The sequence below is a fragment of the Plecotus auritus genome, assembly GCF_963455305.1.
Source record: "Plecotus auritus genome assembly, chromosome: 1".
In the NCBI taxonomy this organism is placed as follows: domain Eukaryota; kingdom Metazoa; phylum Chordata; class Mammalia; order Chiroptera; family Vespertilionidae; genus Plecotus; species Plecotus auritus.
In genome coordinates this window covers 21,001,531-21,020,924 of record NC_137770.1, presented here as the reverse complement: position 1 = coordinate 21,020,924, position 19,394 = coordinate 21,001,531, and the positions used below count along the sequence as shown (strand labels likewise).

The 19,394-nt window shown below is 36.0% G+C and overlaps 1 protein-coding gene across 1 annotated transcript in view; it reads right to left on the bottom strand.

The window, feature by feature from the left end:
• CEP128 (centrosomal protein 128) overlaps positions 1-19,394 on the bottom strand; it is a 384,557-nt gene that overhangs the window by 204,112 nt on the left and 161,051 nt on the right. The window contains exons 18-19 of the mRNA XM_080673796.1: positions 6,710-6,886; positions 2,783-2,842 (exon numbers count right to left, since the gene is read on the bottom strand). Coding sequence (XP_080529922.1) covers positions 2,783-2,842; positions 6,710-6,886 — 237 coding nt within the window. The remainder of the gene's footprint in view (positions 1-2,782; positions 2,843-6,709; positions 6,887-19,394) is intronic.

The window sequence follows — 19,394 nt, the reverse complement described above, 5'->3', positions numbered from 1 at the left end:
CACAGTAGTTTCTCAGTAAATTCTCTGCTAAATTGAATAAAATTTGGTCTCTACATCTGCTATCAAGAGTTATGACAAAACAAATACCTAATCACTGTGAATTCCTTGCCTGGCATTCCTTAACCACCACCTTGATCCTCTTCCACCCACAATGCCTTATTTTGACCATTCATTGGTTATTTTATCTGTGAGCCTGGTCCAACTCTAAGTTGGACCTCATGTGTGTGCTATGCCAACAAAGCAATAGTGACACAATCCCCACTCAGTCCTTTAGTTCTTTTAGGATTAACACTAACAGAATAAATTCATGTGGCAGATTTATGAAAACAATTACCAAAGGCCCTCAGAGGTCCTTCTAATACTGCAAGATGTCAGCATGGACTAGCTGAATAGCAATTCCACTTTCCATACAGTTTTTGTCCTTTGATTTCAGATCTTATCTCCAATACTTATAGAGCTATTCGCTCATAGTTCATGGGAATTACAGTGTTGTGGCCCATCAATAACCCAAGCCATCTCTCCACAAATAGATTCAATTCCTCCCCAGTCTGCTGGTCAGTGTGGGGAGCTTATCAGGACCCTTTTACTCAGTAGAGGAACAGTTGTCTCATGCAGTATTAAAACCCGTCTGATCAGAAGTTCAATCCCATTAAATGATAAGGGAAAACTGCTCACTAGCTCCCAAATTAAAGAGCTGTGATCAAGAGTCATCGCTGGCTCTCATAATTTAGCTGAACAACAGCAGTAAAAGTGTTCTGTTCAGAAATGATAAAGATTTTAACTTGAAATAAAATTCCAAGTACATTGCTCTTGTCAAAACTGTGGAGTTGGGAAAAAGAAAAAAGAGAAATGCTTTATTAATGCACAACAGAAGTTTCTCGTCAAAAAATTCTAGGACAGCAAAATATGCATAGTCTAGATTCCCTGTGCAGGTGGCATAAATGCAGACTTGCACTTGGTTCTATCAAAAATGGTTAGAACAGTTAGGATCACAGTTCTTAGAGCAGGATAGAAATTTTACAAGGTTGGATAAATTTCTATTTTTAATCATAATACTATTAGTTTCTTATTAAGAATTTTTTAAAACAATTTTATGTATCTTTTTTTATATTTTTTTATTGATTTCAGAGAAGGGAGAGGGAGAGTGAGATAGAAACATCAATGAAGAGAGAGAATCATTAACCAGCTGCCTCCTGCGCGCTCTACACTGGGAATTGAGCCCAGAACTCAAGCATGTGCAGCTTGACTGGAATCAAACTGGGACCTTTCAGTCCCAGTCTGGTGCTTTATCCACTGAGCCAAACCAGCTAGAGCTTAAGAATTTTTTTGAGGGGAGCTTCTCTAATGCCTACCTGGCCTTCAAAGATGAACCTTGTCTGTCCACCACCTCCCACCTGTACCTTACCCATCCATCTTGGGCATTATTCTGTGTTTACTCAAATATTCTTGCATTTTATACCTATAATTTTTTGGGTCATACAAAGTTTAAATATAACACAATTGTAGAAGCCCTCTGAGACATGCTGGCAGCTTCCTAGCCTCCTATCCTCCCAGCACAAACATCAGAGTTAGTTCTTCCTTCTCCTGTGTTCCTCTGCCAATGTTGACATATTTCTACAACAATATAACACACCTTGAGGAGACTTCAAATTTGTTTACATCACCATTCCACCCGATTAACTTCCATGGCTTACTAACACTTATATCCCCAGTGCCTGTACACAAAAAAGTACACAATCAATAAATCTTGGCTGAAAGAAGACTTTAAATGGCAATACACATAATGGCAAAAATGCTGTGAGTGGGTATGGCATGTGATCCATTTTCCCATTCTGAAAAAGTCACATTCTTCTCTGAAACTTCATTTTTCTCATATTTTTAAAAAAGGACACTGTACAAACTCAAAGATTCTTTCTTTGTAGTAAAACCCTAAGTTGGACCACAATTGGTCAGGTTTACAGTACAGCTGGTTTTCTTACAGAATTTAAATGGGATGGAAGATTTTGCACTTTATGTTAAAGCTAAAATAAAACTAGTCTAAAAAGAAATGCAAGTTCTTAAGTATTGATACTCAAATAAATATATCTACATCATATGTGGTCATAATTTTCTATATATTTTAATTTCTATATACCTAAATTTCAATAATTTAAATTTCCAAGCTGATCTATGAAGATAGATGATAATTACCCGAAGTGTAGAATATTAGCAAATTGTTCAATTGTATTTATTTTTGCTTACCTTCCATTACACTTGAATCATAATGCTAAAAAAACATGAAGCAAGAAAGTTATCTTCAGAACTTAAAGTTAATCCCTCCAATTTTGTAAATGAGGAAACAGGACACCAGAGAGGTGAAGGGATTTGATTACGCCACACAGAGATTTGACAGGCTTTGAGCGGACGCTCAGAATCCAAAATATAAGTATATATGTGTAATGAAGGGTGGTTACAGCTGCCCTGACCTTTGTACACTCCAGAGACATTGCTTTATCCAAAGGAAAAGGCAGAAGAACTTGTCTCTCTGACGATCTAGTTTTAGTATTTCAACAGTTTGACCTTCCTTTTTTGTCCCATCCCATCCCTATAAATTTAAGCTAATTTTTCAATGTTAAGCCAAAGGAACATGGAAATTTCCTAAATGCATTATGATAATCTTTCTCAGCAATAAAGTACTACAGCTTCACATGCTCATTATGTGACAAAAATATATGGCTAGCCCAAATAGACACCTTGAAGCTTATAAACATTATGATAACTTTAAGATTCAAAGATCAATTACCTTGCTTTCTGCTAACCAGCGATGGGGGTCATAATTAATGTCAGGACCAGATGAAAAAAACTAAAAAAGAGAGAGAATAGTCTATTAAAAGTAGATTTTTCTCTGAAATGAATTTACCTAAATGAAAATTTTCACCATAACATACAAAAGTTAAGTGCATAAAACTTAAGGGTTTAGAAAGGAGACATTCATACCAAGTACTCAATCAATTCCAAAACATGATTTAACATTTCTATTTATGTAAATATATATGTATATGCATATATATATAATGTTTTTATATACGTATATGTACAATGTAAATATTTAGCTAAAATACAGAGACATGAATTAACTCTCAAGTGCTATCATTGCTAGGATCTCTGGAAGCTGACTCCCAAGCAGCCTCGATTAAACCAGTTTACTCCATATTTTGCTTGTTTCTTTTCCTCAGTCTTGCTCCTAGTAACGTATTTCACAGTGGGTTTGATGTAATTACACAGAAACTTAATTCTTTGTCTCATTTATCCTTCTTTAATTTTATACTATGAGGGCCATTTTGTCTCATTAATGATTGTGTAGAAATGACAGAAACTAATCATGGAGTCATTCCTTTATATCTCATAATGATAACAAAATCCCACAATAAGTAGGTTGTCTATGCCAGCTGCCCTGATTCCCTTCACACCAACTCATTTATAAACTCGCTGCCATCTGTTTCTGTGTTATTACTGATAAAACGGTACTCAACGGTTGTCAATGATTTCACAATTGTAAATACAAATTTTTTCTCAATTCCTACTTTTGTTGAACCTATGATATTTTTGCAGGACTTCTTTCTAGAAATGTTCTCTTAAAACTACCCTTTCCCTCTGCAAAAGATATCTATTCCTATTCTCCAATACTTCCATATTTCCTTATGTGTGAGCACATCTCTCCCTTAAGAAATGTCATCAGGTAATTCATTCAGCATCTGAAAAATGGTAATGAGTGCCAACCACATGCCATATACAGGAATGCTATATTCTCATAACCAACCTTCCTCTCATCTACTATCTCACTGTCTAAACCCCACCCAACTCTCATGCCCTCTCTCCCTATATTTTCAAGGAAATTATTTCTAATTACTCTAGTTCATAGCAAAAAAAAAAATTGTCTTGGTCCAATGCCTATCCTCTTTATGCTTTACAAATAAATGAATACTCAGACCAAGTGTTATGGGAAAGCTCCTGAATTATCAAAGACTGGTCTGGGAAAATGATGTATCTTCAATTCAGACATTTTCCTAACTGTTTTATAATGGTGGTGGTTTAGTAAGTGTCTATCCTTAAGTTTTCAAACACTACAGACATTTACTAAAGTAGAATAGGTATAGTGACTGGAAAAAGAAAATTGTAATTAGAAATAATACCAATATCCCGAAGGACTTTTCCTAGACTTGTTTGTTACATATCTATTACTCAATCCATTCCATAATATAGTCGCTCTCTACATAAAATGGCTGAAAATTTCATCAGCAATACTTAAAACGTCAACAAATGACAAAAAATTGGAATTAATCCATTTTTTAAAACATTTTACAAGGATCGCCACTCTCCCATAGATCTCTGAACTATAAAGCAAAGAATTGATCTTAACAAACACCCAAGGGTGGTTTCTTTGAGGTGAGAGCAAATGTTATGTTCTTAGGTATTCTTTCTTTTTTTCAAGTTTACAGAAATGAAACAACAGAAGGTATAAACAGAAAGAGACCCACAATGAAAAAAAAAAAATGTGGTCTTAAAAAAAACTGAAAAAATGTCCATTTAAATGTCCTTTTAAATTTATCTCCACCCATCATGTGGATTGAATTAGTCTCTCTCTAAGAGAAAAGGTGCAAAGACCCATTACTACAATCATTCCATGACTGAAAGCCTATTAAAAAATAGGATGCTTTTCAGAATATGTTAGATGGAAGGAAAATTTAAGCAACCTGCTATGTGCAAACTATATTTTAGCCTATAATTAACCATAACAAGGTTTATATACCTTATAGCATGATCCAAATGTTTCCATTTTTATATCTCTACTTGACCAAAAACAAGTTGTCCTGACATAAATACTTAAATATAGAATAAATATTTTCTTGGTAATATATCACTCTTTTTGATGCAATTAGGATTTCAAGGCCACACATTCTTTAAATATATGTAAACACAACAAATATTATATAGATACAGGAGCATTAGACAATAAAATATAAGTAAACCAGCATTATAGCAGGCCCTATAACAGGACTAAAAGAGTTAGTTTTTCCTTAAAGCCAATTACTTCTCATATTTGGCTCACAGTCCTCTTAAACTGACATCTCATTTGTTTCAAAAAAGTACAAATAAATACATATCGTAGAAATTCCACCAACTCCACCAAATTCTATCAGTTGAAATATTTTTGTTAGTCAAATCCTAAAACACCTTCCACTTCACAAGTAGAATTATAGTTTTATTTTCTTTAAAACACCACTTAAGAAAACCAAGAAAAAAATGGTAAGGAAAAGCAGGAAAAAAAGGGGGGAAAGTACTATAAAATGGAATAGTTATTTTATATGAGGAAAAGGATGAATGACAAAAGAAACACCTGAAGAGGATTTTTGAAAAGCCCTAGTGCCTGATCCTATAATTTTAGTAATATCATATCATCAAATGAACTAAATACAGTGGTAAATGATAGCTTGTCAATGCTCTCTGTATGTAATATAGCAGTACTAGAACCTAGAGTTAAAAGAGGTGCTTACCTTGAAGAAATTAAGAACACCCATGATTACTTCTGTTTTTATTGATCATTTCACTAGGACTATAAATTGCATTGCAATCAATATCCCATTTTAAAGATAGAAAAGCTAAATTAAATATACTTTGTTTAAATGGGGAAGGCAAATAGCATAGTGGTTACTTGATTAAGCTCCAGAATTAGACTCCCAAGGTTTTTAGTCCTAGTTTTAGTATTTAACTAGATATATGGCCAGAGGCAAGTTACTTAACCCTTCCAAGTCTTGCTTTCTCTTGCCAAAAAAATGGATTTAATCAGAGTACCTACAGTGTACTCTGTACGTGGTTTTAGGGGTTAAGGGAGAAATTGCATACAACATAGTTACCACAGTTCCTGTAATATAACTAGTACTCAATAGATATTGGCTAGTAGTATACCAACAACAACAAAAATGGCCTGTGAAAATAAAAAATTCAAAATCCAGGCCTCTAGACTCCAAGAATGTATTTTAGCCAGAACTGCTGCCTCTGTTTTAAGACATTTTCTTTTACAGTGTGAGACAGACAATTCAATGGAATCACAGCACATGTTCTCTCACCGGGACTGCACAATAGATATAGTACCTCATTCCAAAAAATGCAAGATGTTATTTTCTTTCATAAAGCTTTCTCAAACAAAAATGTAAATACCATGTAACCATGCATTAAAATCTTATTATAGTTATACTAGAGGCCTGGTGCACAGATTTGTGCACTGGTGGGGTCCCTCAGCCTGCTCTGTGCCCTCTCACAATCCGGGATCCCTCAGGGGATGTTGGAGAGCTGGTTTTAACCCCATCTCCACAGGCCAGGCCGAGGGACCCCACCAGTGCCCAAATCCGTCACCAGGCCAGTTTCAGCCCAATCCCCGCAGGCCAGGCCAAAGGACCCCACTGGCCTCTAGTATGTATATAAGATCTTTGGTTAATCTCTTCCCACCCTCCTCCCTCCCCGCTTCCCTCTGAGATTCATCAATCTGTTCCATGTTTCCATGCCGGTGGTTTCTACTCCTGTGTTGAGCGTCTGCCCCCTTGTGGTCAGTGCATGTCATAGCTACTGGGCGGCTGGCCGGTCAGCTGGTCGGCCCATCGGCTAGTGGTTGCTTAGGCATATATATATATATGGAAACTAAGTGAAAGGCACAATGAGAACTCATAATTACTTTGAATTTCTCCATCGAGTCCCTGGAGAAGGTTTTACAAGCTGCATCAATTTCCTTTCCTATCACACCAAGAATGGATTCTTGTTCAGTCTCCAGACAAAGAAGTTGATCCTTGAGCTGCAATCTGGCCTCTTCCATCCTTCTTAAGTGCTCTTCTTCATTGCTTATATGTTTCTCCTAAAGCATTCATAAATAAAAACAATTATTAAGTGAAGGCAAGAAACACCTGTACTATCCATACAACCAACTTAAAGCAGTGCATTAGAAAACAGATCTAACTCTGTCAGTCCCTTTACTGGAATAAAACCTTCTGCCTACTCGTTAACTAAGGTCAGCTTATAAAGAATTCATGAGTAGGGCATTGAGGGAACTGGTAGTGGATAACTGACAAAGAAAAGTATAGTTAATCTGCAACCAAAAGTAAAAGTTGAAAAAAATCCCTTATCAATTAATAATTTAATATCATTAATGGATCAGAGTAAAAGCTGATACTATAAACTGACTTTGAACTACCAACAATTTAGTAAAACAGTATAAAATGCAAAATGTCAAATAAGATCATGTCAGCTTTTTCATTTAAGAAAAAAATAAGTGTTATAATCTTTATGTCATCAAAACATCATTTTTTAAAAGTCTAAGTTTTCAAATGCAGTTATACTCCATAATTGCTTCGAGTCACAAAAATTTGATAAAAGCAAGATGGAGCAACTTTTCAAGTAAGCAAATAGTATATTTAATAAAAAGGATTTCTAAGGAGCCCTTTAACAGATTACAAGGACTTGGGGGCCCTCTGTAGGCAGAACAATTTTCAATCATGATTACACAATTTCATTACCAGGGAAATTCAAGTTGTAATGCACAAGGCTTGGAAGGGAAAAAAAATAAGATTCACTAAAATTGTAAGTGTAAATGGTGGACCAATAAGTCATGATGCTGGCTAGTTTTGCCTTCAGATCTTCCACAGTAGCCTAATCATCTTTACCTACCCTAACAAATACAACACAAGCAGGAAGATTATGTGGTCAGCAAACCCAGCTTGAATTTAAAATAACAAAGAGGTATTTTCAATGAAAAATAAACAGGAAAAGTAGAATGATATTTTAGCAGAATAATCACACATATTTCCTTTAAATTCAATTTTTATTGATTTTTAATATATTTTTATTGATTTCAGAGAGGAAGGGAGAGGGAGAGAGAAATAGAAACATTAATGATGACAGAGAATAATTGATCAGCTGCCTCCTGTATGCCCCACACTGGAGATAAAGCCCACAACCCAGGTATGTGCCCTGACAGGGAATCAAACTGTGACCTCCTTGCTCATAGGTCGACGTCACCTATTGAGCCACACCGGCCACCAGGCAATTCAACTTACTTTTTAAAATAAATGAAACACCCTCTGCCCCAAAGAACAGTCCTTTCACAACCTGTCTTCTGCCCTTCTCTCCAGCCTCATCACCCTCCTTTCCATTCTCCCATGCTTTAACCTCTTGCAGCTTCTAAAATATGCATACATGTGTCTCTTCTGATCAATCTGATGTGTTCAACACTGCTTCAAGTTGCACTATTTCAAATGGAACTGCTAGCCAAGAGACAGCATTTGTCTTGATGAGTACATCATTCTGGTCTGGACTTCAGCTTTGTAAACTTAGGAACTGGGTTTTGTGGGGGTTTTTTTGTACTCTAAGTTAAGTCATCTTTTAGCAGTAGAGTAACATTAAATTCACAAGAGACTAATGTGCAAACTAGAATGCCACTCAATTAACTACATTAATTTACAATGAGAATCATAACTGCCATGTGGATCAGAATACTCGTGTCAGCATAACCAATACATTTTCTCCCTGTAGAGCAGTCTAGATGAGAAGGCATATTCTACAGAATGTTACTTAATAAACAAAAAATAACAGCAGCCTGGCATGTCCATCTACACATCAGGAACATACAAGCCACGATAACAAGTGTTCTATTCTCTTGGGCAGTGTTTAGATGGAGACTGCCCAAATACATCTCCCTAACTTTCTGCTTTGTCCACATTCAGATCTGGACACACTCTCCCTCCTGATTAATATGGCATTTCTTTATATATATGGATATCTTGATCTCACCTCGGAGCCCTTCTGAAAAATTAGCATCCTGGCTCTGAATAGTATTTGATGATTTTGTAGTTTACTTACTAGAAAGCAACCTACTGTCAAGTCTCTGGGTGAGGATCCTTGCTTTTGTATTGTTGCTACATAAGAACAAGGACACACCGAGATCAATGCTATCTCTTGGCTACCAGCTCCTTTTGAAAGAGCGCGACTTCAAAGAGGTGTATGGGAGGAGCCACATGTGGGTAAACCTGCCATCTACACTTCTTATCCTTCAAAGTTTATCCTCAAGATGCCTTTCTTTCTTAATCACGCAATATAAAATGTTTCCACAGCACATTATTCATATCATAGTTTTTAAAAAATGTATCAATCTGTCTTCTTCAATAACCTGCTTATTTCAGGAGACCACAAAACATATTTGTAATTATCTTTAAATTTCCCAACTTTGCTACATAAGTGATTTAAACATTTTTTGAAGCTCAAATTCAACACTGTAAAGATAATTTCATTAATTACCATGAAGATCTATACACTCAGAGGCTACACAGGTGTGCTAGGAGGTTGCCTCTACACATACACAGGTGTGATGTTAGTGAAGAAAATACTCTACCTGGGGTTACTGATGTATTTAGAGGATAACTGTTCATAGTCTAAACCCAGGCAATTCACAATGGTGTTCTAATTGATCTTTCTGTTCTCATTTTTCTCACAGCCATCTTTCTTTTACCAACTGTCACTTTTCTGTTATTTGACTTTTATTCATAAGAAGACAAAACTATTTCCATATTTTGATGTCCTTAAAACATTGATCATGTCAGAAAAAGCCCTAAAAACTCAATCTCTTTAGCAAAAACTGAAAATTGCATTATTCAATTCACTGTTCTCCGTGAGACCGTTAGCATGTCCTGTCTAATATCCCTTTAAAGTAAATCTCAGAACTATGAACTCATAGAGATCAGCGGGTTCAACTACCTGTTCTTTCAGAAATCCCTTCTTTTACATATCTGACAGAAGATGATCCAACCCCTACATGACCAGCTCAAATTTCAAGGAACCGAACACTTTGACAAAACTGTAAAATCTCTCATTAGTCTAATTGCTATGTACTCAAGAGTTAAAGTAAGTAAATGAATCCTCCACCCCTACTAAGTCTTCTAACACTCCAGGTAAAGATACATGTTTTTTACTTAACGAGGCTGCAGATATGGCCCCTTGCCATTTCTCCATCCTCAGCATGTGCTCCAGGACTCTACATCTGGAGCTAAGTAAGCTGTTCCATTCTGTACTAATGCAATTGTTTCATTTATTCACTCATTCAACAAATTTTTATGGAAGGCCTACTATGCTGAGACATTCTTTTGGGTCTAGGGACAGAATGAATGAGATACATAAGGCCCTTGCCCTCACTGAGCCAACAAATATCTCCATTAAATTTCATCAGTTTTGTTTTGTTTGTGACTTGAGAATATCAATTTGTATACTAATGGTGACACACAATAAATTCACTCTTTCTCTCCAGTTTCATGTTTCAGAAATAGCTCTACCAGTGGAGCAAGCACAGCTACTTCTATGGAAGGGGTGGGAGGGTGACAGGCTGACAGTAATCCAGGTATCCTGGCTGATTTGGAGGCATATCTATCTATACATATAAAAGTCTAAGTGAACATTACGACCTGATGACCGGATAACCCGACGACCGGATAACCCGACGACCAGCCGGTAGCTATGATGCGCACTGACCATCAAGGGGTAGATGCTCAATGCAGCAGCTTCCCCCTGGTACTCAATGCATTCCCACAGTCAACCTCCCGCAGCCGGCCAACCTCCTGCAGTCCCTCCCCCCAGCCAACCCCGATTGGGACTGGGGAGACAGCCCCAATAGGATGGGAGGGACCCCACCCATGCACAAATTCACGCACTGGGCCTCTAGTAGATTAATAAGGGAATATGAGAATATTTAGGCACTATCATGGCTATTCCCTGGGCTTCCAATGAATTCAAAGGAAGCAAGAATTCTACAACAAAAAGCTACCATATTTCTCGAGAACCGGAGGTAGGACAAGGCATTTTAGATACTGTTTAGAATATGAAAGATACAGTAAGTCTTTTCAGCACAAATGGACGCAGATACCTGAGTCTTGTGACTATAAGGGCCTTCTTTGTGGAGATAGATATAGAAGAAGCTGACCAAAGCAGTTTATATCATCCAAGAAGAGAGATCATCTAGATCATGGCTGAAGGTGAATTTCGCAGGCGTCCTCAAACTACGGCCTGCGGGCCACATGCGCCCGCAGAGGACATTTATCCGGCCCGCCGGGTGCCGCTGCCTGTCCTGCTTAGCAGCCGACTCGTTCCGGGCCCACAGTGCGCATAGGAATTTGTTCATGGTTTTTTTTTTAAACTATAATACGGCCCTCCAACGGTCTGAGGGACAGTGAACTGGCCCCTTGTTTAAAAAGTTTGAGGACCCCTGAATTAGAGAATAAACTCAATCCTTAATGTTACAAATGAGGAAACCAAAGTTCAGACAGACTAAGTAACTTGTACTAAATTCAAAGAGCCTACAACCCATGCCCTGAGTCCCCTGACTCCCTGACTGGTGCTCTCTGTTAAAATGCTAGAAAGGTCAAAATTGTAAAAGTGAACTTTAGAAAGCCAGTGTGAAAAACTGAGAAAAGTCATCAGCAGGTTATGTGGAGACTAATGTAGTGCTAAAGTAAAAAGAATAACTAAAAAAACGTTTCTGAATGAGCCTTATCATTAGAAAACATATGACATATTCAAAATAAACCATAAAAAGAGGAAAAAACTCATCAAGCACACACAATATCCTAAACTTTTAGGGGCTCTCCATCCACACTAGTGACATACCCTGTGTACACATGAAATCTGCTCTTGGAAAATTTTAATTAGTAAGTATACTAACCACACACTAAGCATGTGTGGTTCCACTGTCCAGACAGCAAAGGTTTTAAGAAGCTTCCATTTCAGGACAGGAAAAGCTTGTATTTATTGATATTTACTTCAAAGGGAAATGAAAAATTATACTGCTCACAGTCCCATCACACACACACACACACACACACACACACACACACTGCTAACTGGCTTGATCAAGGGACCTGTATTTCAAAGGATAAGAAATACTCCTCTAATTCTATATTTGTGGTTCAGCACACTCCTCATAACTCAGAACATTCACTTTCCCAAAGGCTGTAAGAGTATAAGGAGACATGATGTTAATGCAAATAAAGTAACTTCAATAAAACTAGAGCATGTCCAAAATGTTATCTCCTTGGTAAAAGCTTATGAGATTCCTTCAATGTCTTAAGATTTCCAGAAAAGCTGCTTAATTCCCAATATGGTTATTACTTGAAATGAAAACAATTCTTCACACACCTTAACAGAAACATAAAACACACTCACCCAGATAAATAAATCATTCCTTTATAAAGTTAATGTTTTTCCTTTACAGAAAACAAACTTGAATAAACAAGTGTGGCAATATTTGATAACCAAAGCCATCTTTAATACATCAGCAGGGGCAGAAGGGAAAAGAGGTAGAGAAAGATCAAATAATACGGGGTGAGGCAAAAGTAAGTTTACAGTGGTTCCTATGGAAAACAATACAATACTTAATAAATTATAATACAAGAATAAGCTCTGTTTTGCGTACTCACAACTGTAAACCTTCTTTTGCTCCACCCTGTATTAAAGGCTGAAATAAAAACTAGCACAATGTAATTCAAAGTTATTGGAAGCATGGCTTGTTGAAACTCTAGACCTGCACACATCACCTAAAAAGTTTTGGGAAAGAGTATTTCTGTAACACAAGATAACTGTATGCCTAAGCCTTAAATCCAGGACACTAGCATTACAAGGCAAATAATGAAACTATCCTGAACAAAAATTGAATCTGTCTGGAAACCGTTTATCTGGTTCTCTAAAGAAGGCTCACATTACTTATGCCAACAGAGTTGACTCAGCTGTAAGGAAGTTGAGATATAATATGAAACACCAACGAAAGCAGAAACAGCAGCACAACTCAACGGGAAGGATCTACCATGGATGTTACAGGAGACTTAAAAAGAGTTTAATCTGGAAAATTACCACACTGCAATTTACTCAAACTGTCTTGCAAAACGGCCAATAAATAAATAACACCTTAAGTGCTGGTCACACCATAACTACTTTTTGTAAATGTACTTCTTAAAAATAGAAGATCTTCTAAAACAGTAGGTTTCTTAAATTCTAAGTATGGCTATTTAACACTTCGATTGGTATCAAAAAGAAACAAAAACAAAAGTAACATAATTCTAAAATCCTACAGTTCTGATCAATTTGAAAGTCTCCATGGATTTGTCCTACATATACCTTTGCCCTCTGTGAACCCAACAATACTGAGGAATAAAGAGGACCAGGAAAGGTCATAAGACTGCATGTTTTTCCTTGTTATAAAAACCCAATAAGATGCACGTCCTTCCTTACCTACATGGATGTTATAACAAGACAGAACATCTCAGCTCTTAGGAAGTCTAGGTGCCCCCTTTGTGCTCTGCTGGCACTTTATACGAGCTTCTGCTATACCACTTACTACTATGTGTGTCTTTTATATCTGTCCCCTCACCAGACTGTGACTTCCTCAAGGTTAAAAAAAAAATCTTATTCTTTTTCATTTAAATATCCCAGCACCTAGTAGAGGGTCTTACACATAGCAGGCAGTCAATAAATTTTCTGGAACAGATAAATCCTTTTATTCCACAAGCATTTTTTGAGTATATTCTCTATGTGCCAAGCATAGTACATCCCAACTATGCAACAATCAAAAACAAAACAGAATCTCCGAACGCAACTTTTCATGTTTCAGTAAGCTGGTTTTTGCAATAAATTAATTATCAACTCATTAAGGGCAATCATCTTTTCAGTAGCAGATTACTGTGACTGTCAAGGCAAGCTGATGTCACAAAAGTAAGAGGTTTGCCAGGGGTAAGAAGTAATGAGAGGCAGAATAAATTCTGAGCACAAAACCAAGAGCTGCTGATGAATAAAGTACTGGTCCATGTATGAAAGAATGAGGTGGTTCTTTATATGTATTTAGTAAGCAAAATAACATTGTAATTACTACTAGAAGATTGGTTTCCTAAAATAAAAATGCTACTATTTTGTGGGTTAGATATACTCTTCGTCTTCTTTAAGTAGATGCTGAAAGTAGATGCTTTAGACTGTTTCCTTCAAAGAAGAGAAAGAAGTTACAATCAATAGTATATGAAGAGTAAGAACTGAGAGCATTGGTAAAATCATAGAGCTAACAGAAAAAATAATGACATATTAAAACACTGTATATATGAATTTGATACATGTTAAACCTTTCGTGTGAAAGACTTTCCAATCTATAACCTACTTGGTCTTGGGCAGGCTTAGGAAAGTTATCCATAAGACAAAAACCAAAAAATGGAAATTCAAATTTAAACTTCTAATCCCATGTAAGTAAGTTATTTTTGCATCAGGCTTTTCAAGATCATTTTCTAGGAGAATACTGAGCAATACAAAGATCATTGGCAGCATAATCAAAAAGGTGTTAGGATATATATTGGATACATTTCTAAAAATTAATATTCAAAGTTGGAAACAAAAATATCTCTAAAGGGTATTTATTAAGTTGTAGAACTATTCTGTAATTATGTATTTCTATCAAGTCAAATGCCTGGAAACAGAAATAACATTATTTAAAATAAGCAGTTCTGATACATATCTATTTCTGAAACAAACAACTCAAGTTTTAAATTATGCATTTGGAATGAACATTGTTTACTTTTCAAAAGAAAAAGGAATGTATCATTCATCTCCAGAGAAATGTTTATAAGCATACAGCGTCTTTAAAAACCATCAGAATTTCTTCCCCTCCTTGTTTTTTACCTAAAAGATGCTTAAGCAAGCATTTATTCTTATAAAAGAATATGCTTTTAAAAAAGTTTAAAAACAAATCTCCAAATAATATAATCCATGTATACATAAGCACTTCCGAGCTGTTTTTTTCCATAAAACTTACAGAATACTACTTGTTTACCATTAGCATTCTAACTAGTAATGAGTGAAAACCTCAATGAAAACAAACCTGGACATTCGTCTTATGTTCCCTTACAGGGTCCACCAAAGCAAAATAGAAATGCTTAACTTAAGCAAAGTGCTGAAAGATATAATATAGAACTCTTCATGTGGCCTATTCCACACCTCACCCAAGTCTATGTACCATTATTCAGTTTAATTCCTACACTAGGGGTATCACTCACAATTTCAAAATTAAATGAAATCAAATTAATAGTTCAGGCTGTTTAAGTGCCCATACAGAACTACTTTCCTCTCAAGCCCTTGTAAGTTATCAACCACTTGGTGAGTTAAGGATAAATGGCAGGCCTCTCAATCAAATTCAAATCAGGAGAAATAAAGACCCAAACTTGAACTTCACTCCTTAAATTCATTTAAAATCAAACTCTTTTATTGTCAATGGTTGGTAGAGAAGTCACTGCCAAAGTAACAGAGTTTGAAAATGGTTTTTCCACACCTGCTTCATTTTGGAAAGTAGAGACCAATTGTACTTCGATTCATTTTATTTCTTGCCCCTCCCTCTGCACAGCTGTATGTATAACTATCCCCCCGCAACCCCCACTGTACAGTCACTTGACCTTTGCATTCTAAACTTGTTTCTTAGTATCTGGCACAATGTTTCATACCTAGTAACCACTTTGATGTTTCAGTCAATTCTCTGTAGAAGTCAAGGACTACTGCGGACTTAATGACTGCAAGTGGTTCAATTAGAAATGCTTTGTAAATGACAAACACAAAATTTATAAGTTTCCCTTTAATTGGACCATTTTATTATTTTCACTGTTGTTTTTTTAAGATGACAGAAATCTGACAGGAAATTACTCATAAGATCCTAATTAGTGTTTATTTAGTGTATCTGATTTAAATTTGCCTCCTAATTAATTCCTGGTAGCTACAACTTTGTTCTACTCACACAATTTAAAATGGACGAAGCACCAAAGAGTACAGTCTGTCTAAAAATGGCCTACAGTGTAAACATTAAAGTAAATGTTAGAAGTCAACAGCTCATTTGCTTCTATTCTTTCTTGTTCTCAAGAAAAGAATTTGAAATCAGAGAATTCTGCCTTCTACTATCACAGAGCTTTTAGAAAAAAATGTGGAACTGTGATTTTGTAAAGTAATAAACATTTTACAGAAGAGACATATGACAATCATATATATTTATCCACATCATAAAAAATGGCAATCCTAAACAGATGGTCAAATTAGAACTAAAACACAGAACTAAACAACACTGATTCATTTTTTCCTGATCTCTTTTATGTGGCAATATCAGGGTTTAATTAGATTTTTCTAACAAAATCATTGATGACTCCTTCTCCAAAGTTTGTGTCAGGCTAAAAAGAATCCAAAAGTATATGGTAATCTGTTGAATATAATAACCCTAAATTTAAATTCAACATTAAGAGGGCAATGAAAAGACACAAATGTGAGTCATTCTACTGGCAGTAAATAAAGGGGGAAAATAAAAGGAATTTGTGTCCACATCCTATTTCCACCACAAGCTATGCAATGTTGTGCAAGTCACAATATACTCTCAACCTCAGTCTCCACCATCTATAAAAATGGGTGCTATCATTACACTTGCAAATGAGAATAACAATTATCATTTTTCAAAGATCCACATTTTGTACAAGAAAACTATTTCCTAAGTGTTTTTATCCAGCATAGCCATAGCCTTGAAATATGTTGCTAGGTACAACTCCTCAAATGATTCAAACAAAGGATTCCATGGGAAGGAACCAAGTTACATTTCTATGAATCCTGATGTACTCAACACTTAAGTTCCTATGAACTGCTATAGCTTTGGATATGTCACCATTTGTTGTGTTGAGGTATCTCCTAAATGTTTCATTGTAGTTACTGTCATATCCTGAAAGTACTAATAATCCTATCTAATAAAAGGGTAATATGCAAAATAACTGTCACTCCATCACAAACAAGGCAGCGCCCAGTCCCCTCAGCCTCCCCGGAGTCCCCCAGTCCTGGGGGGGACTGCAGCTGAGAGCGGGCAGCATGAGCGGCCTGGCAGAATGCTTGCTTCGTCACCGCAGCGATGGAGGGCCTCTGGGCAGTGGGCGCAGAGCGGCCGGGGTGGGACACTTGCTTCATTGCCGCGGCAACACCCTGGCTTGTTAAAAACAAAAGCTAACAGACTTTTTTTAGGGGAGGGCAAAAAACAAAGTACTGAAGAATCTTTCAACATTGCCATGGCTACCTATAAGGTATGTGTACCCAGGTACCAGCATCTCCTGTAACAGAGAAATCCCACATGTGGTAGTGACTATTGGTGGATTGAAGGAGAAAAGTAAAATGAGGAGAGTAGATATCTAGCCTCTGGCTTTCTGCAGGGTTGGGTCTCTAGTGACAAGAAACATATTCTCATATTTCTGCTTAGAATGAAAACAGTAACAAATACAAACGAGAGTTCCAAATACGGAAAGTATAGAGGATAAAACTCATAGAGGATAAATATTACTTGAGCCCAGCCAGAGTAGCTCAGTTGGTTGTCATCCTGTGCATCAAAGGGTTGCTGATTTGATTCCCATTTGGGGCACATACCTGGGTTGTGGGTTCGATCACCAGTCAGGGAGTTTAAGGGTGTACAGAGGGCAACTGACCCATGTTTCTCTATCTCTCTCTCTCTCCCTCCCTCTCCACTCTCTTTCTCTCTCTCTCTCCGTTCCTCCTTCCCTCCCTCTCGTCCTCTGGTGAGGATTAAAAAAGATTACTTGATCTATAATTTTAAAATAGAGAAAAAAGCAAATAATGTAATCAACAACAAAATAATGCTACATTTACCAGATAAAATATTGGGTGGCAAATAAACTTGATTTTGATAAAAACATTCAATGACATGTAAATTCAGAGTACACAAGAAAAAACTATTTTTAAACCTATAATTTCAGAATTTATAGAACTGAACAGCCAGTAAAATTATATTATTCTTTCACTAATAAATGAAAATAAATGTTTTATTATGTTTGCATTGGGCTTAGAAAAACAATTTAATGTCTATCATTTTCTTTATACCATTTTTCTCATTGTTTTTATACTTGCCCAAAATACTGTATGTATTGTTCATGAAACATCCATACTTATAAAAAGGATGGAGAGAATATGCAGAGTATAAACAAAATACTTTACCAAATAATGTTTTCTTAATTTTAGGCACCAGCTTTATCAAAAATATTATGTAAACATGTTCAAAATTAAAATCAATCTTTCAATACTTATATGACAGAATTACCTGGAAAGCTCTAAAAAAATGGCCAGTGTCATTAATAAACTCATACCTGTGTTAATGAAGTCTTTTTTAATTAAATCAGATATGGGTCTGTATAGATAAGACATTTAAAACCTTTACTATGTCAATTTTAATGACTTGCTAAGCAAAAATGATTTAATTATACACTAACTTTTTCAATGACTCACAGATTCCAGTAAAACCAATAAAAATATATTTCTGATAGAATAAACAACATTATGAGTTTTGAGGTAAATGCCAGAAGAATATAAAGTTTAATATTAATAAGATCATTTTAGAACAAAAGGAGAAACCAAACAATTCTCCTTTAAAATTTTAAGCAACAGGTATAATAAATTTTAATGATACTATAAATGGGATAAAATTCTATCTGTACCCTTTCATGAGAGCTTTTTCTCTGGTAAGAAGCTCATAATAAAGTCTTAACTGCATATGTAAAAATTCTGTGTGTTGCACAATACTTGTTCTCTTTGTCATGTAAAATTGAAAAATAACAATTGATTCTAAAGCAAAATCAGATGTTGGAAAAAATGTATTTTATTACCACATATCAAAAAATGTATTTTATTACCACATATCAAAAAATGTATTTTATTACCACATATCACCACTGAATATATGAGGAAAATATGCTAAAGTTAGTTATGTGGTACATATATATGGACAGCATCTTCTACTACTAATTAAGGCTGCCGGTACTAAAGCTGTATATGAATTTTGATTCAGTTTTAACACTTCTTAGTTTACCAAGTAATAACATGACAAGAAACAAAGACCTAAACCAAAGTACGCAGTCAAATTAACAGCAAGACGTTTAAAAAAAAGGGAAAGTGTGTGTCAGTGGCATAAGTAGCATCACATATTTATGTTAGGGATGGACCTGCAAGAATAAGGCTTTGTTAAGTAAACAAGAAAGGCTTCCCTTTTGATTACAGCAGGGGACCATCACAAACCCCTTCAACCCATAAGGCCCCATTTATCAAGATCATTGTATTGCTCAAATAGTAATCTCTGGGCTATAAGTCTTAGGGCCTTTTTTCACTGAAAATGTATTTTTATCTTGTGTTCTTGTTTTTATTCCCCCCCCAGTCAGTCAGGCACAGTGTGTGTGTGTGTGTGTGTGTGTGTGTGTGTGTGTGTGTGTGTGTCCTATGTAATAAAGAGGTAATATGCAAATTGACAGTCACACCCTCACACAAGATGGCTGGCAGGGGAG